The sequence below is a fragment of the Natrix helvetica genome (genome assembly GCF_964273705.1).
Source record: "Natrix helvetica genome assembly, chromosome: 5".
Lineage (NCBI taxonomy): Eukaryota > Metazoa > Chordata > Lepidosauria > Squamata > Natricidae > Natrix > Natrix helvetica.
In genome coordinates, this window is record NC_138551.1 from 89,379,479 (window position 1) to 89,397,882 (window position 18,404).

The 18,404-nt window shown below is 42.3% G+C and overlaps 1 protein-coding gene across 1 annotated transcript in view; it reads left to right on the top strand.

Annotated features, from left to right (window-relative positions):
* CDH23 (cadherin related 23) overlaps positions 1-18,404 on the top strand; it is a 677,284-nt gene that overhangs the window by 445,374 nt on the left and 213,506 nt on the right. Inside the window, exons 18-20 of the mRNA XM_081954507.1 lie at positions 2,473-2,545; positions 7,630-7,746; positions 15,868-15,980. Coding sequence (XP_081810633.1) covers positions 2,473-2,545; positions 7,630-7,746; positions 15,868-15,980 — 303 coding nt within the window. The remainder of the gene's footprint in view (positions 1-2,472; positions 2,546-7,629; positions 7,747-15,867; positions 15,981-18,404) is intronic.

Below are 18,404 nucleotides of genomic sequence, written 5' to 3' on the forward strand. Positions count from 1 at the left end.
TCTCCCCCTCCTGCCTTTTATCCCAAGAGCTAGGGTGGGGCTTCGCTAGCAGCGGTGGCTCTTCCTTCCCGAGGATCGGCCCACGGATTTCCACTGCTCTCCTCTCCTCTGCCTTCTGCGCATCTGCGCAATGGGCACTGGACCCTGCTGTTCCTCCTCTTCATCATCAGCCACCTCCAGACCTGGGGAGCTCTTGACTTTCCATCTGCGGGCTAGCAGAGGACCCAGGCTCCACCTCTCTCCCCCCCCCCCCCTCTCTCTCTCTCTCTCTCTCTCTCTCTCTCTCTCTCCCTCCCTCCCTCCCTCCCTCCCTCCCTCTCTCTCTCTCTCTCTCTCCCTCTCTCTCTCTCTCTCTCTCTGCCAGCTCCATTCCCTCTTCCCCCTCTCAAGTTGCCTTGACGGGTTTTTTATTTGGGGTATTTTAATTGCATTAAATTATTTAGGGGTTTTTAAACATTGTGTTTTTAATTGTTTTTTATTCATCAGCTCACCTCCTCCTTGTATATGTATGTCTTGGTATACGTTTTTGTTATATGTATGTTTGTTTATATATTTATTTCCTATGTTTTATTGTACGCCGCCCCGAGTCCTTCGGGAGAGGGTGCAGCTAAGAAATAAATAATAATAATAATAATAATATTATGACACTCGTTTCATTTGCTTTTTTTAAATTAATAAACCTTGTGTAAATATTGGTGAAAATGTAAAGGTAACTGTCCTACATTCACCTACTTCAGAAATGGATAAAAATAGGTTACTTTTTTATCAGAATTTTCCCAATTTGCACTCTTAAACCTTAAACCTAAACTTGGAATTTTTAAAGAATTTTATGAGAGTTCAGATTAATTACAGAAGGAAGTATGTATTATATTGGGCAAAAAAACCCTTGGAAAAATATGTTTGAAAACGCATGATTTGAAGAAACATGCATGAAAACGTCCATTAAAATTCTCATGCAGACTTCGTTGTTGTGAAATTCACAAAGTCATTTCAGAAATGCTCAAGAATTAACCAGAAGGAAAGAAAGATGCATAATTGAGAGAAGCTGAAAATTGCACCATTTCATGTAATTGTGTTTCTGCCTATGATAGCACTGTTCATGTTTCAATCTGTCAAGGAACAGAATAATCCCTGTTTTAATTTTTTTTTTAAATTAATATGTGAAAAGTGAAGGAATTAATTACTTAATTATATACTCCTTGCAAAGCACTTGTGAGTGACAATAGATTATTACTATTATTCACTGTAATTAAAAGTATTTTAACTACTTTAAATATTGATATAACAGCATCTCTATTAATAAATTAGTAATATTGAATTTGCTGTCCTATCTGTATTTTAGAACTTACTGTGTGTGTGTGTGTGTGTGTGTGTGTGTGTGTGTGTGTGTGTATGTATGTATTTGTGTTACAACCCCTGGTATGCCTAAATATGGGAGGAAGGTCACTACTCCCTCAGACCTTCCTCCCATATTTAGGCATACCAGGGGTTGTAACACAAACACATACCTATTTCCCTGGCTCAACTGATAAGGAAGAGAGCCTGTGGCTTAGTGGCTAAGACTCCTGCCTAAGATGTAATACAGCTCAGGTTCAAATCCCAGTAACAGTATGGCTAGCTGATGAGAGCTAATTACCTTGAAATAGATCTATACTAGTCTCCCTTTATTTATTTATCAGTACAAATACAACATATATATATATATGTATGTATGTATGTATGTATGTATGTATGTATGTAACAACCTTACACGGGAAAAGACCCGAATACAACAAAACCAGCATACCTACACCCGTGAAAATCTACGAAAACAAATATATATAACAATACTGAAATTCCCTAAAATTTAAATAAATAAGCAAAAGACTCTGTTCATCAGATTCTGCAGTGTAATGTATTTTGTTGCTGCTTAGACCTCTTTTCTGAAAACCAAGTATGCAGAGACAGGGTTCTGGGATTTGTTTTTTTGCCAGCCTTTTAACCAAAGCAAAGTGGCAAAGAGGACACTTAGAAAGAAAAAAATTGGGATGCTGTGTGAAAATGCTTTGCTTTTTTTTCTTTTGAAGCCCTCAGTTCAGAGGTGTCACACTTGATTGTATTGAGGGCCACATTAGGGTTGTGTTTGACCTCAGGGGGCCAGGATGGGTGTGACCAGGGTATTAATAAACTCCTTCATTAAATTAACGTGGGCCTTGAATGGGTGGCTATATATATATATATATATATATATATATATATATATATATATATATATATATATATATATATATATATATATATATATATATATATATATATATATATATATATATATATATATATATATATATATATATATATATATATATATATATATTATTATTATTATTATTATTATTATTATTATTATTATTATTATTATTATTTGTTGGGCATTTATGCTTTGCTGCCAAAATCAGGGTTACAATTTTTATTTTCTTGTTACCTTTGTAGGATGAAAATGACAATCCACCGACATTTAGCAAGCCTTCCTATGTTGTCACAGTCATGGAGGATATCATGGCAGGTAGGAAATCAGTTTCTATCCTAATCCTTATCATTCCCTCTTAACAGCAAACTTGGGAGATTATTTGGACTGAGAGAGAGAGGGAGGGAGAGAGAGTCATAGAGACAGAGACAGAGAGAGAGACAGAGACAGACAGACAGACAGACAGACAGACAGACAGAGAGAGAGAGAGAGATAGACAGAGACAGAGAGACAGAGAGACTGCCCAAAGTCACCCAGCTAGCTTTTATGCAATGGCTTCCTTTTCTTGATTTTCTCCTGGCAGTCTTCTTGTGGGGGACAGCCATCCAGAACACATATGGGTAATCTCATCCTCTTTTCATCTAGAGAGAGCCCAAAGCAGCAGTTTACTCATCAGTCCTTTGGGCTTTGCCGTGATCTTTGGAGACATATTACTTCATCTATCTTCCCTAAATGTATTTTTAATTACAGAGAAATTCTTACTTTTAATACCTTTCAAGCTACCTGTGTTACCCAAAAATAAGACCCGGTCTTATATTTTGGGGGGGCTCCAAAATAAGCATTAGGGCTTATTTTTGAGGAAATTCAATTTCAGGGTGATCAGCCCAGCTGGGTGCCCCACCCCCCACCCCAGCACATACACAAGAGGCAGCCCGTGCAGTGCAGGTGAATTGATTCCCTGTCCAAGCAGCAGATGGAGGCAGAGGCGCGAGGTAGAAGAGAAGCAAACCTGACGAACTGCACAGGCCTCATGCAAGCTGAAAGATGCGAAGAGGAGCCTCCCACAGTTGGGGTAGTGCCTATTATTAGGCATATGCTGTAAAATCCAGCTAAGGCTTATTTTCAAGAAAGGTCCTATTTTCAGGGATACACGGTAGGAGTTTGTCTACTTTACCCATAGCAGGAGATAGACTAAGATATCTACAGATTTTGTATTTTAGAAATGGAATGAATAGCAATAGCACTTATATACCACTTCATAGTGCTTTATAGCCCTCTCTAAGAAACTTACAATGTCAACCTATTGCCCCCAACAATCTGGATCCTCATTTTACCAACCTCAGAAAGATGGAAGGCTGAGTCAATCTTGAGCAGGTCAGAATCGAACTTCTGGCAGTGTGTAATGAATTAGCCTGCAACACTGCATTCTCACCACTGTATCACCATGGCTCTTCAATCACCACAGATATCAATCATTATCCTTTATCTCCAAATTACAAATGTTAACTTGAACTGCATACTTCACACCAATTGCAAGTAGAATGCATTAATCTGCCTCTTGAAATAACTAGCTGTAAGCTCTACAACTGACATACTTGACTTATTTTATAACTTTTTTGCTGCTATTTCCATCCTTTGCTAACGTAGGGTCTTAATTGTTGCTACACATTCTTGTGTATTGTTTTGGTGATCTTGAATAAAGACAGTATCTAATATAGACTTTAAAACTCTTATTTTTAACCATTTTCTCAATGATATTGTAAATCAGAATCTCGGTCAATCACAAGACATTTATTGACACTAACTAAATGGGAGGTAAATAAAGGTAAAGAATTCTCTGTTGATTTTACTTCACTAGTTGTTACTAACTATAGGGGGTGTGCTCATCTTCATTTCAAGGCCAATGAGCACTGTCTGAAGACATTTCTATGGTCATGTGGCCAGAATGACATCAAGGAGCGCTGTTATCTTTCCACAGAAGTGGTACCTCTTTATCTATTTGCATGTGCATGTTTTTGAACTGCTAGGTTGATAGGAGCTGAGGTGAGGACAGGAGCTCACCCTGTCACATGGAGCTCGGATCTTGAACCTGGGCTGCCGGCTTTCCAGCGGACAAAGCCAATGTCTTAAGTGCTGAGCCACCATGCTATCACCTAAATGGAAGGAGTTATCTTGAACACAGGCCCTTATTGGATGAAGCTCCGATTCACTTTGTATTCTTAATTCAACCTTTCCCGGCTGGGTGCCTCCCCTTGGAATTCAGTTTCAATGTGTCATTTTCTCAATGACATACGTAAATCTTACAATGAAAGGTGTATAAATCTTAAGAAGACACCTAGAATGGAAAAGGAGGGTCTTAGGTTGCCTCTATATTAGCCCTTTTTTGGGAAATGCATGGAATTTTTTCTTGTTTTGCTACATAGAGCCCTAATAATAATAATAATAATAATAATAATAATAATAATAATAATAATAATAATAATAATAATAATAATAATAATAATAATAAAAAATATTTATTTCTTAGCCGCACCCTCTCCCGAAGGACTCGGGGCGGCGTACAATGAAACATATGAAATAAATATGGACAAAACAAACATATAACAGAGACATATACCGAGACATACACAAGGAGGAGGTCGGCTGATAAATAAAACAATTAAAATACAGTCTTTAAAAACCCCTAGATAATTAAATATAATTAAAATACCCAGTAAAAGCCCGTCAGGAGCGATATGGTTAGATCAAAGTTGAGCCAGGCCAGCTGCTTGGAATAGGTGGGTCTTAAGCTTAATACAAAAGGAGCGGAGGTCAGCGGTATTCCTAATATCCGGAGGGAGGTCATTCCACAGGGCTGGGCCCGCCACAGAGAAGGCTCTACTCCTAGGCGCCGCCCCCCGACACTGTCTTGTGGACGGCACCTGGAGGAGGCCCTCTCTGTGCGAGCGAATTGGTCGCAGGGATGTATGGGGCAGAATACGATCCCGCAAGTAACTAGGTCCTGAGCCATGGAGCGCTTTAAAGATTATTATCAAAACCTTGAAACGCACCCGATAGACCACAGGAAGCCAGTGCAGGTCGCGCAGGAACGGTGTCACATGGGAGTACCTAGTACTCCCCATAATTACCCGCGCGGCTGCGTTCTGGACCAACTGTAGCCTCCGGGTGCATTTCAAGGGAAGCCCCATGTAGAGAGCGTTACAGTAGTCCAAGCGAGACGTCACCAGCGCATGAGTGACTGTGCGTAAGGCGTCCCGGTCCAGTAGGGGGCGCAATTGACGCACCAGGCGAACCTGGTGGAACGCCCCCCTTGCCACGGCTGTCACATGGTCATCCATGGACAGCCGGGCATCCAGGAGGACGCCCAAATTGCGCGCCCGCTCCACGGGGGCAAGTTGAATGCCCCCAATGGCCAATGATGGAATTAATTGGCTGAACCGGGGAGCTGGTACCCACAGCCACTCCGTCTTGGAGGGGTTGAGCTTGAGTCGGTTGTCATCCATCCAGATCCGTACGGCTTCCACACACCAGGACATCACTTCGATGGCCTCGTTGGGGTGGTTCGGGGTGGAAAAGTACAGCTGAGTATCATCAGCGTACAGATGGTATCCCACCCCGAAACCATGGATGATCTCACCCAGCGGCTTCATATATGTGTTGAAGTGGAGTGGCGAGAGGACCGACCCCTGTGGCACCCCACAAGTAAGGGGGCGTAGGGTCGACCTCTCTTCTCCTGCCAACACACGCTGCGTCCGGTCAGAAAGGTAGGAGCCGAACCACCGCAAAACGGTGCCCCGGACCCCCAGCCCCTCCAGCCGGCGCAGCAGGATACCATGGTCGATGGTATCAAAAGCCGCCGAGAGGTCTAATAGGACCAGGATAGAGGAACAACCTCTGTCTCTGGCCCTCCAGAGATCATCCACCAACGCGACCAAGGCCGTCTCCGTGCTGTGACCAGGGCGGAAGCCGGACTGGCGTGGGTCTAGATAATCATTTTCCTCCAGATGTCGTGGAAACTGGTAGGCCACCACACTCTCTACAACCTTCGCCAAAAAGGGAAGGTTGGAGACAGGACGATAATTGGCCAGCTCCAAAGGGTCCAGGGAAGGCTTCTTGAGCAAGGGTCTCACCACCGCCTCTTTCAAGGTGGCCGGGAGAGACCCCTCGCTCAGCGAAGCATTCACTAGGCCCAGCAGCCAGTCTCGTGTAACCTCCCAGGATGCCAGTACAAGCCAGGAGGGGCACGGGTCCAATAAACATGTGGTGGGTCGCAGTCGTCCACGCAATCTGTCCAAATCCTCGATGGCAACCAAGTCAAACTCCTCCCAGATTGATACCTCAAGACTCGCCATGGACGTCTCCATTGGATCACTGACAGGAACCCAATCTCTCCGGATTTGAGCGATTTTATCCTGCAGATATTTACCAAATTCCTCTGCCCTGCCCTGTAGGGGGGCCTCCCGCGGCCTCTGAAACAAGAGGGAGCGGGACACCCGAAACAGGGCGGCAGGGCGGTTCTCCGCGGATGCAATGAGAGTGGCACAATATTGGCGTTTGGCCACTCTCAATGCCACAAGGTACGTCCTTAAATGGGCTCGTGCCTGTGTTCGATCAAATTCGGAGCGAGAGGATCTCCAACGACTCTCTAGACGTCTCTTGCGGCACTTCATCACCCTTAGCTCCTCGGTAAACCAAGGGGCTAGGGTGGATCGTTGCCGCCGGAGAGGCCGCAAAGGCGCCACCCGGTTCAAGGCCCCGGTAGTTGCATTATTCCACGCAACTACCAGGTCCTCTACCCGGGGGCGGGTCAAAGTTACAGGAGGTGGCCCAAGCTCCGTCTGGAACCTATCAGGTTCCATCAGGCGCCTGGGGCGGAACCATCTGGAACTTTCCGGTTCCGCCTCCCCGCAGCGGGAGGTAGCACCAGGGAAGTCAAGACGGAGGAGTGAGTGATCTGACCATGACAGGGGAGTGATGGTTAAGTCCCCTCCTCCCAGATCACTCAGCCACTGGCCAGAGACAAAAACAAGGTCCAGAGTGTGGTCTGATCTTTAGTTCAGTGCTTTGATCATTCCATTTCTTTATTATATATATTTTTTCTGAATTTTCTCCATTCATATCTCCCACAGCGAATTTTGATTACAGATCACCAATTTATCCTGTACTTTGGAAAAAACATTTGTTTATTATTTCAGTTTCAAAGTGCCTAACTCTGTAGTAGCTCTGGGCAGCTTACAGATAAAAATTAAAAGGAAACAAAATGTATCTAGAAAAAAAGACAATTAGATTACGAATTATGCAAATCAAAATTGCAGTAAACTATACAAGTGTAATCTAAATTTTCCTAAATAAATAAATTTGGCTTGTAAACTCTTCATCTTATTTTTCTTGCTTTCTTCAAGGAGCAACAGTGCTATTTCTAAATGCTACTGACTTTGACCGATCAAGAGAATATGGCCAAGAATCTATTATATACTCTTTGGAAGGTTCGTCACATTTTCGCATAAATGCTCGTTCTGGTAAGTACAACTACGACTTTCTACTTACTTTTCAGTTTTCTTGATTTAAAAAAAAATTAAAAAATTAGTGGCTTTGCTTTCACTTATCTAACAAATTATCCTCTAAAATAAAAATAAAGATACAGGTATGAATGCAAAGATCACACTGCCTAACACCAGAGCAAATTCAGTATAATTCTTGTGAAACATTTGTATTATATGAATGTTCAAATTGCCCAGCATTCAAAGCTATGTGCTTTCCATAAATCAGAATAAATTGACTTAAAGATCAGATGTATAATCTGTTTTTGAATGGTATGCCAGAAATGGCCTGCTCCAGAAAATAAAGCCAAGACAAAATTATAATTTAATTCTAATTAGTTAAATATACGGTAGTTAATAATATCACTTCCTGCATGTAATCATTTCTCACTGTCATATTAAAAATTACAATTCAATTATAATACAAACCTTTGGAATGGAGGATGACATTCAAGGATTTGGAGGAAGCAAAACAAGTTGAAACTATTAAAATGCATTTCTTGGTATTTCATTTTCAAGGAAATATGAACATCTCCCAGTGATGGAAGTGGCATTTAACATTGAATACTATATCCGCCCACTGTGGGAATCCAAAATAAATATCTATCTGACTATCCTCCACCTGATCACATCAATGAAATACAGGCCACAGATTATTTAAGAAATTGGTTTCACTGTCACACTGTTATTAGGAATATCTGTCTAATGTTCAAGCAGAATCATCTTTCCTTAACCTAAATCTTGTATTCTATGTTCTAAACTCCATAATAACTGACAATACATCTTCTACTGGGAAGAGTATAAACCTCTAACATATCCCCATCAAATTCTTCTTTTCTAATGACTAAGCACTTCCAACTTCTACATTCTCGCTTGACTATGAGAATCAGAAAAGAAAGGTGTTGGAGTTAGGTTAATAACAGCTATCTGAACTTGTCTTAAAACATGCTATTTGAAGTAGACTGTGGCCAATGCACAGAAAAATGGGACAATCATTTCCCACAAGCTATAATTCTGTTCACATATCCCAATATTATACCTGCCACATTGTCCAATTATATTCAGTTTATGATCAACTAGTGTTCCATTATCTTTCGGTTGTTGTTGTTGTTGTTCGTGGTGGTGGTTGTGAAGTTGTGTCCAACGCAGTGTGACCCCATGGACAAGGTTCCTCCATCCAGCCACCTCATTCTTTGCCTTCTTTTGCCCTCAGTCATTCCCAGCATGAGGTTCTTCTCCAGTGAGTCCTTCCTTCTCATTAGGTGGCCAATGTATTTGAGTTTCATCTTCAGGATCTGGCCATCTAAGGAGTAGTCAGGGTTGATCTCCTCTAGGACTGACTTGTTTGTTCGCCTTGCATATCTCTCTGTAAGTACTGTCAAGTCAAGTATCTCTTATCCTTCATCTCCAAATTTGATTTTAAATTTCTTAAGAACTCTCATGTTACTTAGTCATTTTCTCCGCAGTGTTCTTATTAGATGCCATATCTTCTCATTTAAGTATCAGACCAAAGGAGGCTGGTCTTCTTAAACTTTTTTGAGAGAGAAAGATTTCAGCAAGTTGGGTCAGAAATGTTTTGGAACGACCATGTTTTGCCAAGTTTATGTCCCACTAGATATCTGGTTCATTCAATACCCTGCCATTACTATATTACTATTGCATCTGTCTTCGAAAGAAAGTAGCTTGTGGAAAATATATTGAAGCATAAATATAGAAACCAAGAGACTTAGTCTTAGTCCTCCCTTAGATACAAAGCCAGGTAGGTGATCTTGGGCCAGTCCCTCTCTCTCAGTCCCTAAAATGGAGATACTTCTTCCCAAAAATATTACCAAGACAATTTCAGGGAGTTTTCCAGAGAGTTGACTGAACTCAAACCTAACTTAGAAATGTGTATTTGTATGTGTATACATATATGTATATTGGATACTATATGTATTGTTTTTATTAGTTGGGGTTGTTAAATGTTATTATTGTAAACCACCAATAGTTAGAGTTTATATACACAAATACTTGTAGCAAACAAATAAATCTCTTTTAGTTAATAAACCAAGAAATAACAATAGTTGGCAGTACAAGATTTGTTTATTCCTCAGTTTATTTTATTCCAAATCTCTTTCTAGCACTGCCAAGTTTATTCATTAAGATTTGTGAGCAGATGGGTTTACTTTTAACACAAGTTAGTCTTCCTCCTTCTCCGCTGCACCTGTTCTTTTTGAACAAGCAATACCCTCTACCTGTGGTACTCCAGACTAGGACTCATCCCACCAGATCCCTGTTATAGCTATTAAATCATATTTCCTTCCTGCACTGAGTTCAAACTAATATTGCTTACTTCCCATGCACTGATCGTTAAGCTGCAGACAATGAAGGCCGTGAACTTTGGGAGCCAATCTTCTTTCTGTGTTGTCACTGAATGATTTAATAGGCCTCAATGCAGCAGCATTTTCTCTTTCTTCTATAGACCACAAATCTTTATCTGATTTTTTTCATCTCCAACCCTTGCAAAATCCAGCTTCACTTCCAAATGCCTAATAGATATTATTCACAATTAGAAAGATTAAATTTTCACAAGATTTTCACAAGAACTTATTAACCAGGGACGTTGAAATGAAATGTATGTATTTTGCAATTCATATATCTGTAGGTTTATTAAGATGAGGATCCTTTGGCTCTCTGGCTGACCACATCTTAAGGCAGTGAGGGATTGCTACTTGATTTGTAGATATGGAAAGTGTTGCCCAGTAATATTTTGCAAACTACTATTCCATTACACCTAGATACATTTTTTTACCATTCATTGTAAAGCACATTCCGTTTGATTCCTCTGTCACGGTTCCAAACCAAGCCAACAAAACAAGAAGCCACACTGTGAGTAGAACGGGCCTCTTTATTGGAGTCTCAGCTTGGCACGTGGTGAACAATACAGGGGTGAAATCCAGCAGATTCTGACAGGTGCTGGAGAACCAGTAGTGGAAATTTTGAGTAGTTTGGAGAACCGGCAACTGCCACCTCTGGCTGACCCCAGAGATGGGTGGGAATGGAGATTTTGCAATATCCTTCCGCTGCTATGCCCACCAAGCCACGCCCACAGAACCGGTAGCAAAAAAAAATGAATTTGAATGGTGCGCTGTCTCAGATGTTGACATCCTCCTTCCAGAGAATTTGGCTATTGGTTCCAGACACCAAATCTCTTCCATCAAAACCATTTGCATAATCAGGTATTTCCTTGCGGTATTCTGCTCCCATTCCAGTTCACTTCCATAACTTGGAAGGAAGCACAAGAACATCATCTGAGCCCCACAAGGTTCTTGAACTCCCTTTCTAGATAGTCAACATTCGTGTGATGCTGTAGTAGCTATAACTTGTAGTATCATTTGTCCCAAATGAATTAGTAGGAAGGAATAGTGTACAGGGGAGTCAGTAAGTCTTGGGAGTCTTACTTTTATGTCGTCTCCCACCTGAACCTTGCTTCTGGCAAATATGACTAGCAGATCTGCTTCCCACACATTGGTGAGAGTTCTTCCCAGTTGTGACTCACTAATTATCACAATTATCTTTTCTTGCAAGGTGCATCTGCATCTTCTCTGTTTTTCAGCTGTCCTACCTTTTGTTCCACAACATTTATTTTTCTCCCTGAAGCTTCAAAGCCAGTTTCTTCTTCAAGAAGCCAGTTGTGGCCCGCCAGCAGAGCTGGCAGCAGATTCAGAGTGTGAGGAGGTTGGGGAGGAACATGGGCCAGTCCTGGAGTCTGGGGAAGGCTCTGATGAGGGCTCTGTGTTGGAGGCAGAGAGGGGGCCAGAGCTGTATGTCAGTTATTAGTTGCCCTCAGAGTGGCAGACGAACAGCTGGAGCCTGTTCCCAGTGTACGCATGCAAAGGGCACTGCTAAAGGACAGAGGTCGACTTGGAAGTAAGGATGCAGGTGGATGGGGAATGGGCCCTCCCAGAGGAAATAAAAGAGGAGTGAAAGGGGAGTACAGTTTACAGGAGACAATTAGTTTGCTTAATTGGTTCATGACTTTCTGAGATTCCTTGCCAAGTTTTGCGGATATCAGCCTGTCAGCTCTCCAAGCCAGATAAGATCTGTGACTGTAAATCCTCCTCAAAAGACTTTGCTGTCTGTGAATGAGCAGAAACAGGAAATTAATAAAATGAGTTTTTGTTGGGACAAGGAGTTTGCTTCATGCTCTTGGGAAGCCTCGGTCAGAACAGACCCAAAAGCTATTGATGAACTCCATAAGTTGGTCTTCTGGGCTTACCTTTCTTGTTTGATTGCCTTCCTTATGGAGAGTAGCTTCTTCCATGATCTCTTGTAGTTTTCCCTTTATTTGCTCTAATAAGTCTTCATCCCATCTCATGAGCTTAGTATAGTCCTCTGGCCTTTTCAAACATCACTACAAGTTTGCACTCTAAATAAATAGCAAATTGTTTATAGACAGAAATATAAAAATGCCATAAGCAGGTTGCAACGAGCAAGTCCTAATTGTCCATCTTCATTTTTTTTTTCATCAAGGCAGCACAAAGATCTACTATTTTCTTGTTAAATTCTTAGACTCTCAAGTTAACCACCTACACAGAAAAGTTGTTGGGGACTTTTTTCTTAGAATCTCCCAGCAAACTCCATTGACCAACTCCTACTTAGACTCCTGGTTGACTCACTGAGTGAGTTAACGTCTTCAGCTCAACTGCCTTATATCACTCCTACCATGTCGGGACAAAGCAATCAGTCACCCACCACTGTCAATCAACAGCTCACAAGACAAACTTTTGCAATTGACAGCTATTAGGGAAAGGACTTACGCTTAGTTAGTCATGCTCCTCTCTTTTTGTGGTTTCCTTCGGTTGAACTTAAGAACTTAAGGAAAAGGTAAAGGTTCCCCTCGCACAGATGTGCTAGTCGTTCCCGACTCTAGGGGTCAGTGCTCATCTCCGTTTCAAAGCCGAAGAGCCAGCGCTGCCCAAAGACATCTCTGGGGTCATGTTGCCAGCATGACTCAATGCCGAAGGCGCACGGAGCACTGTTACCTTCCCACCAAAGGTGGTTCCTATTTTTTTACTTGCATTTTTATGTGCTTTCGAACTGCTAGGTTGGCAGAAGTGGGACAAGTAATGGGAGCTCCCTCTGTTACATGACACTAGGGATTCGAACCACCGAACTGCCAAACTCTCTGATCGACAAGCTCAGCAACTTAGCCACTGAGCCACCACGTCCTAAGAACTTAACAGTTTAGCAAATACTACCATGTTTCCCTGAAAATAAGACAGGGTCTTTTTTTTGACCCCCGAAATAAGCACTTGGCCTTATTTTCAGAGAGGTCTTATATTTTTGAGGTGCAGGAGGGGGCGAGCGTGGTCGCCTCAAGGCTGCTGCTGTGTGGCAAAATTTTCAGGGAGGGCTTATTTTGGGGAGGGCTTATTTTAGCGCATGCGCTCAGAAGCCCGATTGGGCTTATTATCCGGGGAGGTCTTATTTTCAGGCAAACAGGGTAAGAAGATATTTAGTACATAATAGAGACTTTGTGCTATATGGGACAATGTTTCCCACACTTTCTTATGTATTTCTTTACAAAGATACCTGTGCTTTAAGATCATGCACCAACAGGTCACTGTACTAGTACTAGAATGATGTCTTTATACTATCTTTACATGTTCTTATCTTTGGTACCAATCCAGATATCAAGTAAAAGTAGATTTGTTTGTCAGAGCTTTTTAAATTTACCTTCATACATTTTGCCTTGAATATTGTAATAATTTTAATGTGCCTCTCATCTCAAGTTCTAGAGAATTCGAGTTTCAGTGTTAATTTAATATATTCTTTGTCTGCTTTCAGTTTTATATTTTTTATCATTTCCATTTTTAACCTGCCTTTCTGTTTTCAGGTTGATCAAAACAGCTAATTTTTTTGTAAACCGTAAATCTAAACTTGTTATATTAATGGTTGGTGTTATTTGGAGGAGGAGGAGGAGGAGGAGACATCTAGCAATAGAAATAGTAGCAGGAAAAGCAGTGGAAGCAGAAGTAGTATTGTTATTGTTTGTAAGCCACTCAGAGTTGCCTTTAGACTACAGGGCTGGCAAATAAGTAAGTAAATAGGTAAACAAACAAACAAACAATAGTATTAGTAGTATTAATATTAATTTTGCTTTTCCCACTCTTTTCTTCTCAAGAGAAGCATCAACATCCATAACTCCCAGCCATCATAAGCATATTGGATGGGGCTTTGTTATTAGAAGTCCCCTATACACCTGCAAGCATCAGACAGCAGGAGCATATAACCCATTCCATATCAATGATATAGTGCAAGGATTAAAAAGAAATTGATTGACTCTTGTTTCCTTGCCTATATTTTCCCCCAATGTGTTATATTTCAGGTTACAGAATTGTCAAACAATCTAAAAAAGGCATGGCAGTGTTTTTGATGTGGCATCACTTTCAGTCTCTTGCCCTGTTCCCCTATTCGGTAGGAAAGGAGATGAACCTGCATGCTAGGAAGTGGTGTGGTGTGGGAGTAGACTCTGAGAACTCTGTAGGAATAGCATCGCTAAAATTAGCTAAACATGCGCTGTGAAGGTGTGCCTAATTGGATGTAACTTTGTGGGCAAAGTGGAGCAATTCATCACTAAGACGTGTCCTTTTTCTTTAAATCCCCCACTGACTTTCCCCACCCTCCAGACTACAGATTAATGGGTACCACAGGAACTTGGGAGGCAAATGTATTTCAATGAATCTTTTGACCTCTTGCAGTTCAAGATCAATTTTTAATCGTTTCCCCCAGATAATCTGCTGTGGACAGCCCCTTAAAATTAAAGTGATTTGTGTTTGACCAGGGAATTGAACTTCGGTGTATAGGCTGAATATGCGGTCAAAGGACATAGGAATCAATGGACAGTTCCATCTTGGTTAGCCTACTGTACAAACAAGACAATTGGGCACCTTTCAGTTCATTATTGGAGCAATAAGAGAGAAGATCAGGCAGCTTCAGAAACCTATTAAAGAAGTATTAGGTAGTGGATCACACCTAGATAGTTTTCTCAGGCACGCCAAGCCTATAGACTTTATCGTGAGCTTCATAGCATCATAGTTTAAACTGAATTTATCTATATAAATAAAAGCCAAATACCACTCACTCATCACGAAATCTCCAGAACCGTAAAGCCTACAAACTTGAAATTTGGCACGTATGTTCCTCTTGGCTTCTAGGTGCTCACTAAGAGAGGATTTTTTGAAATGACCATGAGATCATTAGTATTTCTTATACAGTAATTCACACGCTCTGATGCTAAGGCGATCTACTCCCCCTCCACACCTGAAAAGAACTCTGTTCCAACTGCCAGTTGCCTTATATTAACACGTTCTGATGCTAAGGAGATCTACTCCCCCTCCCACCTGAAAAGAACTTTGTTCCAACTACCAGTTGCCCCACATTCCGTTACCTCAGTTCAAACTGGCAGACGTTCCATTCTTTCACTCAGGAGTGGTCTGGGGCTCCTTACAGTACTAAACATTGGTACCTCACCAAAATGTCTACACCTTCCTCCTTTGGAACTGCTTCCAGACTCAAGGCGGCGGGAGCAATATTCCCTTATGTTTTTCAATCACCGACCACCACTGAGCCAATGGATTGTGAACCAAACTTCTCCTGCATAGCTGATCACATAGTTTCGTTGCGAAGAACAGGTATCCAGCTAGTAATTGAATATAATTAAAACATGGCATATTACCATTGGAGGTGCATCAGATTAGTAATCATTCAAACATACAATTGACCTGGGATATTTTTCTCCTCAGCTCTCCTATTTTCATAACTTCCAGAGTACATCCTCTAGTTTCTCCTAATGGCTTTTCTAGGGTTTTGAATATTTTCTTTCCTTCAAATAGACTGACTTTTTACTTCCTGTTCAGAGGCTGCAAAGTTTCAGCATATATTTTTTTTGCTAATGCTTTCTCTCTTAGCAATTGCAAGGTGTACCTTCTGTGACATCATGAAAGGTACATTTGCAAAATCTTCCAAGCGATGCACCATATTGTTCTATAAGCTTAGGAAAATAATTTATAACTTAGATGCCTTTCCTTTTTCACTTCCCTCTCTTACCTGTTTCAGGGGAAATCACCACTACATCTCTACTGGACCGGGAAGCTAAATCGGAATATATACTCATTGTGCGAGCCGTGGATGGAGGTGTTGGTCACAATCAGAAAACTGGCATTGCAACTGTGAGTTTCACTGCAGTGGTTTCATTTGATGTCTGTAATATAGTTATGTATCTAGATTCTTTTAACAATAATTGATCTTTCTATCTTGAACAGAACTGTTCTTCCATGACTTAGAAACTTTCAGATGCCCATCTGGTCAGCAGTTTAAGAAAAGAACAAAGAGGTGGAGTTGTTTTGCAGAAGGCTTGTTGAAACTTGGTCTCCCATTTGAAATTACCATATGTCATTATAATACATCAAATGCATCTTCTACTTTTGTATAGATGTATTTAGTAAAAATAGGGCCGCAGTGGCTCAGTGGCTCAGTGGCTAAGATGCTGAGCTTGTCGATCAGAAAGTTCAGCAGTTTGACGGTTCAAATACCTAGCACTGCATAACTGAGTGAGCTCCTGTTACTTGTCCCACCTTCTGCCAACCTAGCAGTTCGGAAGCATGTAAAAATGCAAGTAGAAAAATAGGGACCACCTGTGGTGGGAAGGTAACAGCATTCTGTGTGCCTTTGGCGTTTGGTCATGCCGGCCACATGACCATGGAGACCTCTTCAGACAATGCTGGCTGTTCAGTTTTGAAATGGAGATGAGCACCGCCCCCTAGAGTCAGGAACTACTAGCACATAAGTGCTAGGGGAACCTTTACCATTACCTTATTTAGTAATTGAAGAATTTACTTTTCTGCCGATGGGCTTTTCTGCCATAGATACTTTAAGCAGGTGACTGAACCTTAATAGTTTTCCACAAAATATAGCACTTAAATATAGCAAATATTCCACTTAATATAGCAAAAATTGATTTTACTATCCAGTTACATTTAAAGCAACCCTAACCAGCCACTGATTTTTAAAAAAATAAGAAGGGAAAGGCTAACTATAAGGGATTTTAGATTAATATGATATTTAGCTTTTTAAAAAGGAGGAAGATGGGATTCTGCAAGATTTGGCTGAAGTGGTCATTTTCTTTCCCTTTTTCTTCTGTCATGAAGCAATCTTTGTCTTCTATATTCCCACTTGTATCATTATTGTGCCTAATGAGAAGCTGCGACCAGGAATAGTTGGAAAGATTATAGAGTTAGGGAGGCTATGATATTGTTGGATGGAACCAGGGGAGGGCTGCTGGGGGTTCGCAGGGGTTCAGGAGAACCTCTAGCTAAGACTCTGTGCAGTTCGGAGAACCCCCAAACCCCACTCCTGGATTACTCCACCCACCCCTCCCCTCCCAGGTGTCCCCATGCGGCCCATTTTGGATGCAGGTAAGTGCAGGTTGTGCATGGCGGCTCAGAGAGGGTGAAGAACGGGCCTACCGGACATTCCGGCCTGCAGAGGGCCTCTGGAGCCTGGGGAGGCTGTTTTTGCCCTCCCGGAGGCTCGGGTAAAGCCTCCAGAGTCCAGGGAGGGCAAAAATCCTCCCCATTGTGGTGCAGGAAGCTGAGTAGGCCTTTCTTCTCTTAACACAGCCTCAGTAGCTCCTAAGGAGGCTCTTCGCCCCAAAGACAAGAGAATGGAACAAACTCTGGTCAAGAGTCACCAGGCCTCGGCTTGGACCATTAGGGCGGGTACCTCTGCTTTGTTCTTTAGTCGCTCTGCTCTCTTATGGCTAAGGAAACTCCAGGCGAGGCTTCCGGCCAGGGATTCTAGGACTCGCAGGGATATTAACAAAATAAAGGCGGCCCTAGAATACACTGCAGATGCTTCCTTGGACATGGCCCGTTTTGCATCCAAGGCCACAGCATCGTTCATCTCCACCCATCGCTTGCTTTGGCTAAAGCAGTGGCAGGCAGAAGCCCGTGCCAAGTGGAGGCTAGCCTCCTCTCCCTATTCTTCATCCCTTCTCTTTGGGGCCCCATTGGATCCTCTATTGGTAGAATCCAAGGAAAAGCAGGTCTTGCAGCCGGCCACTAAGGAACAAGAGGGCCGCAGTCAATCCTTTTATTGCAGGCAGCCCTTTCGGGGTCAGGACGGGGGTTCCTCCAGCTCCCGTCCGCAACACCAGGCTCCCCCCAGACAGGGCCCTTCCTTTTCCAACAGGTCAGGTAGAAACAGCCAGAGATTCCAGCCCAGAAATTCATTCAGGGACAAAAACAACTGATCCTACAAGAGGCAGAAGTGACTGCCTGGAGGATCTTCCCATAGGGGGGCATCTGTCGACCTTCGCGGATTATTGGGATGACATTACCAACGACGCGTGGGTCAGGTCCACGATCAGATTTGGCCTTCTCTTGGACTTGTGCTCCAGCCCTCCGAACCACTTTGTCCCGTGCCCCATATCCAGGGACCCTCAAAAGAGACTCCTAGTAGAGCAGGCCATCCATCATCTGCTCCTCATTCGGGCCATTCAACCTGTGCCTCCAGACCAGGTGGGACAGGGGTTCTACTCTCGTCTCTTTATCATGCCGAAGTCTTCAGGGGGCTGGAGAGCGATCCTCGATTTC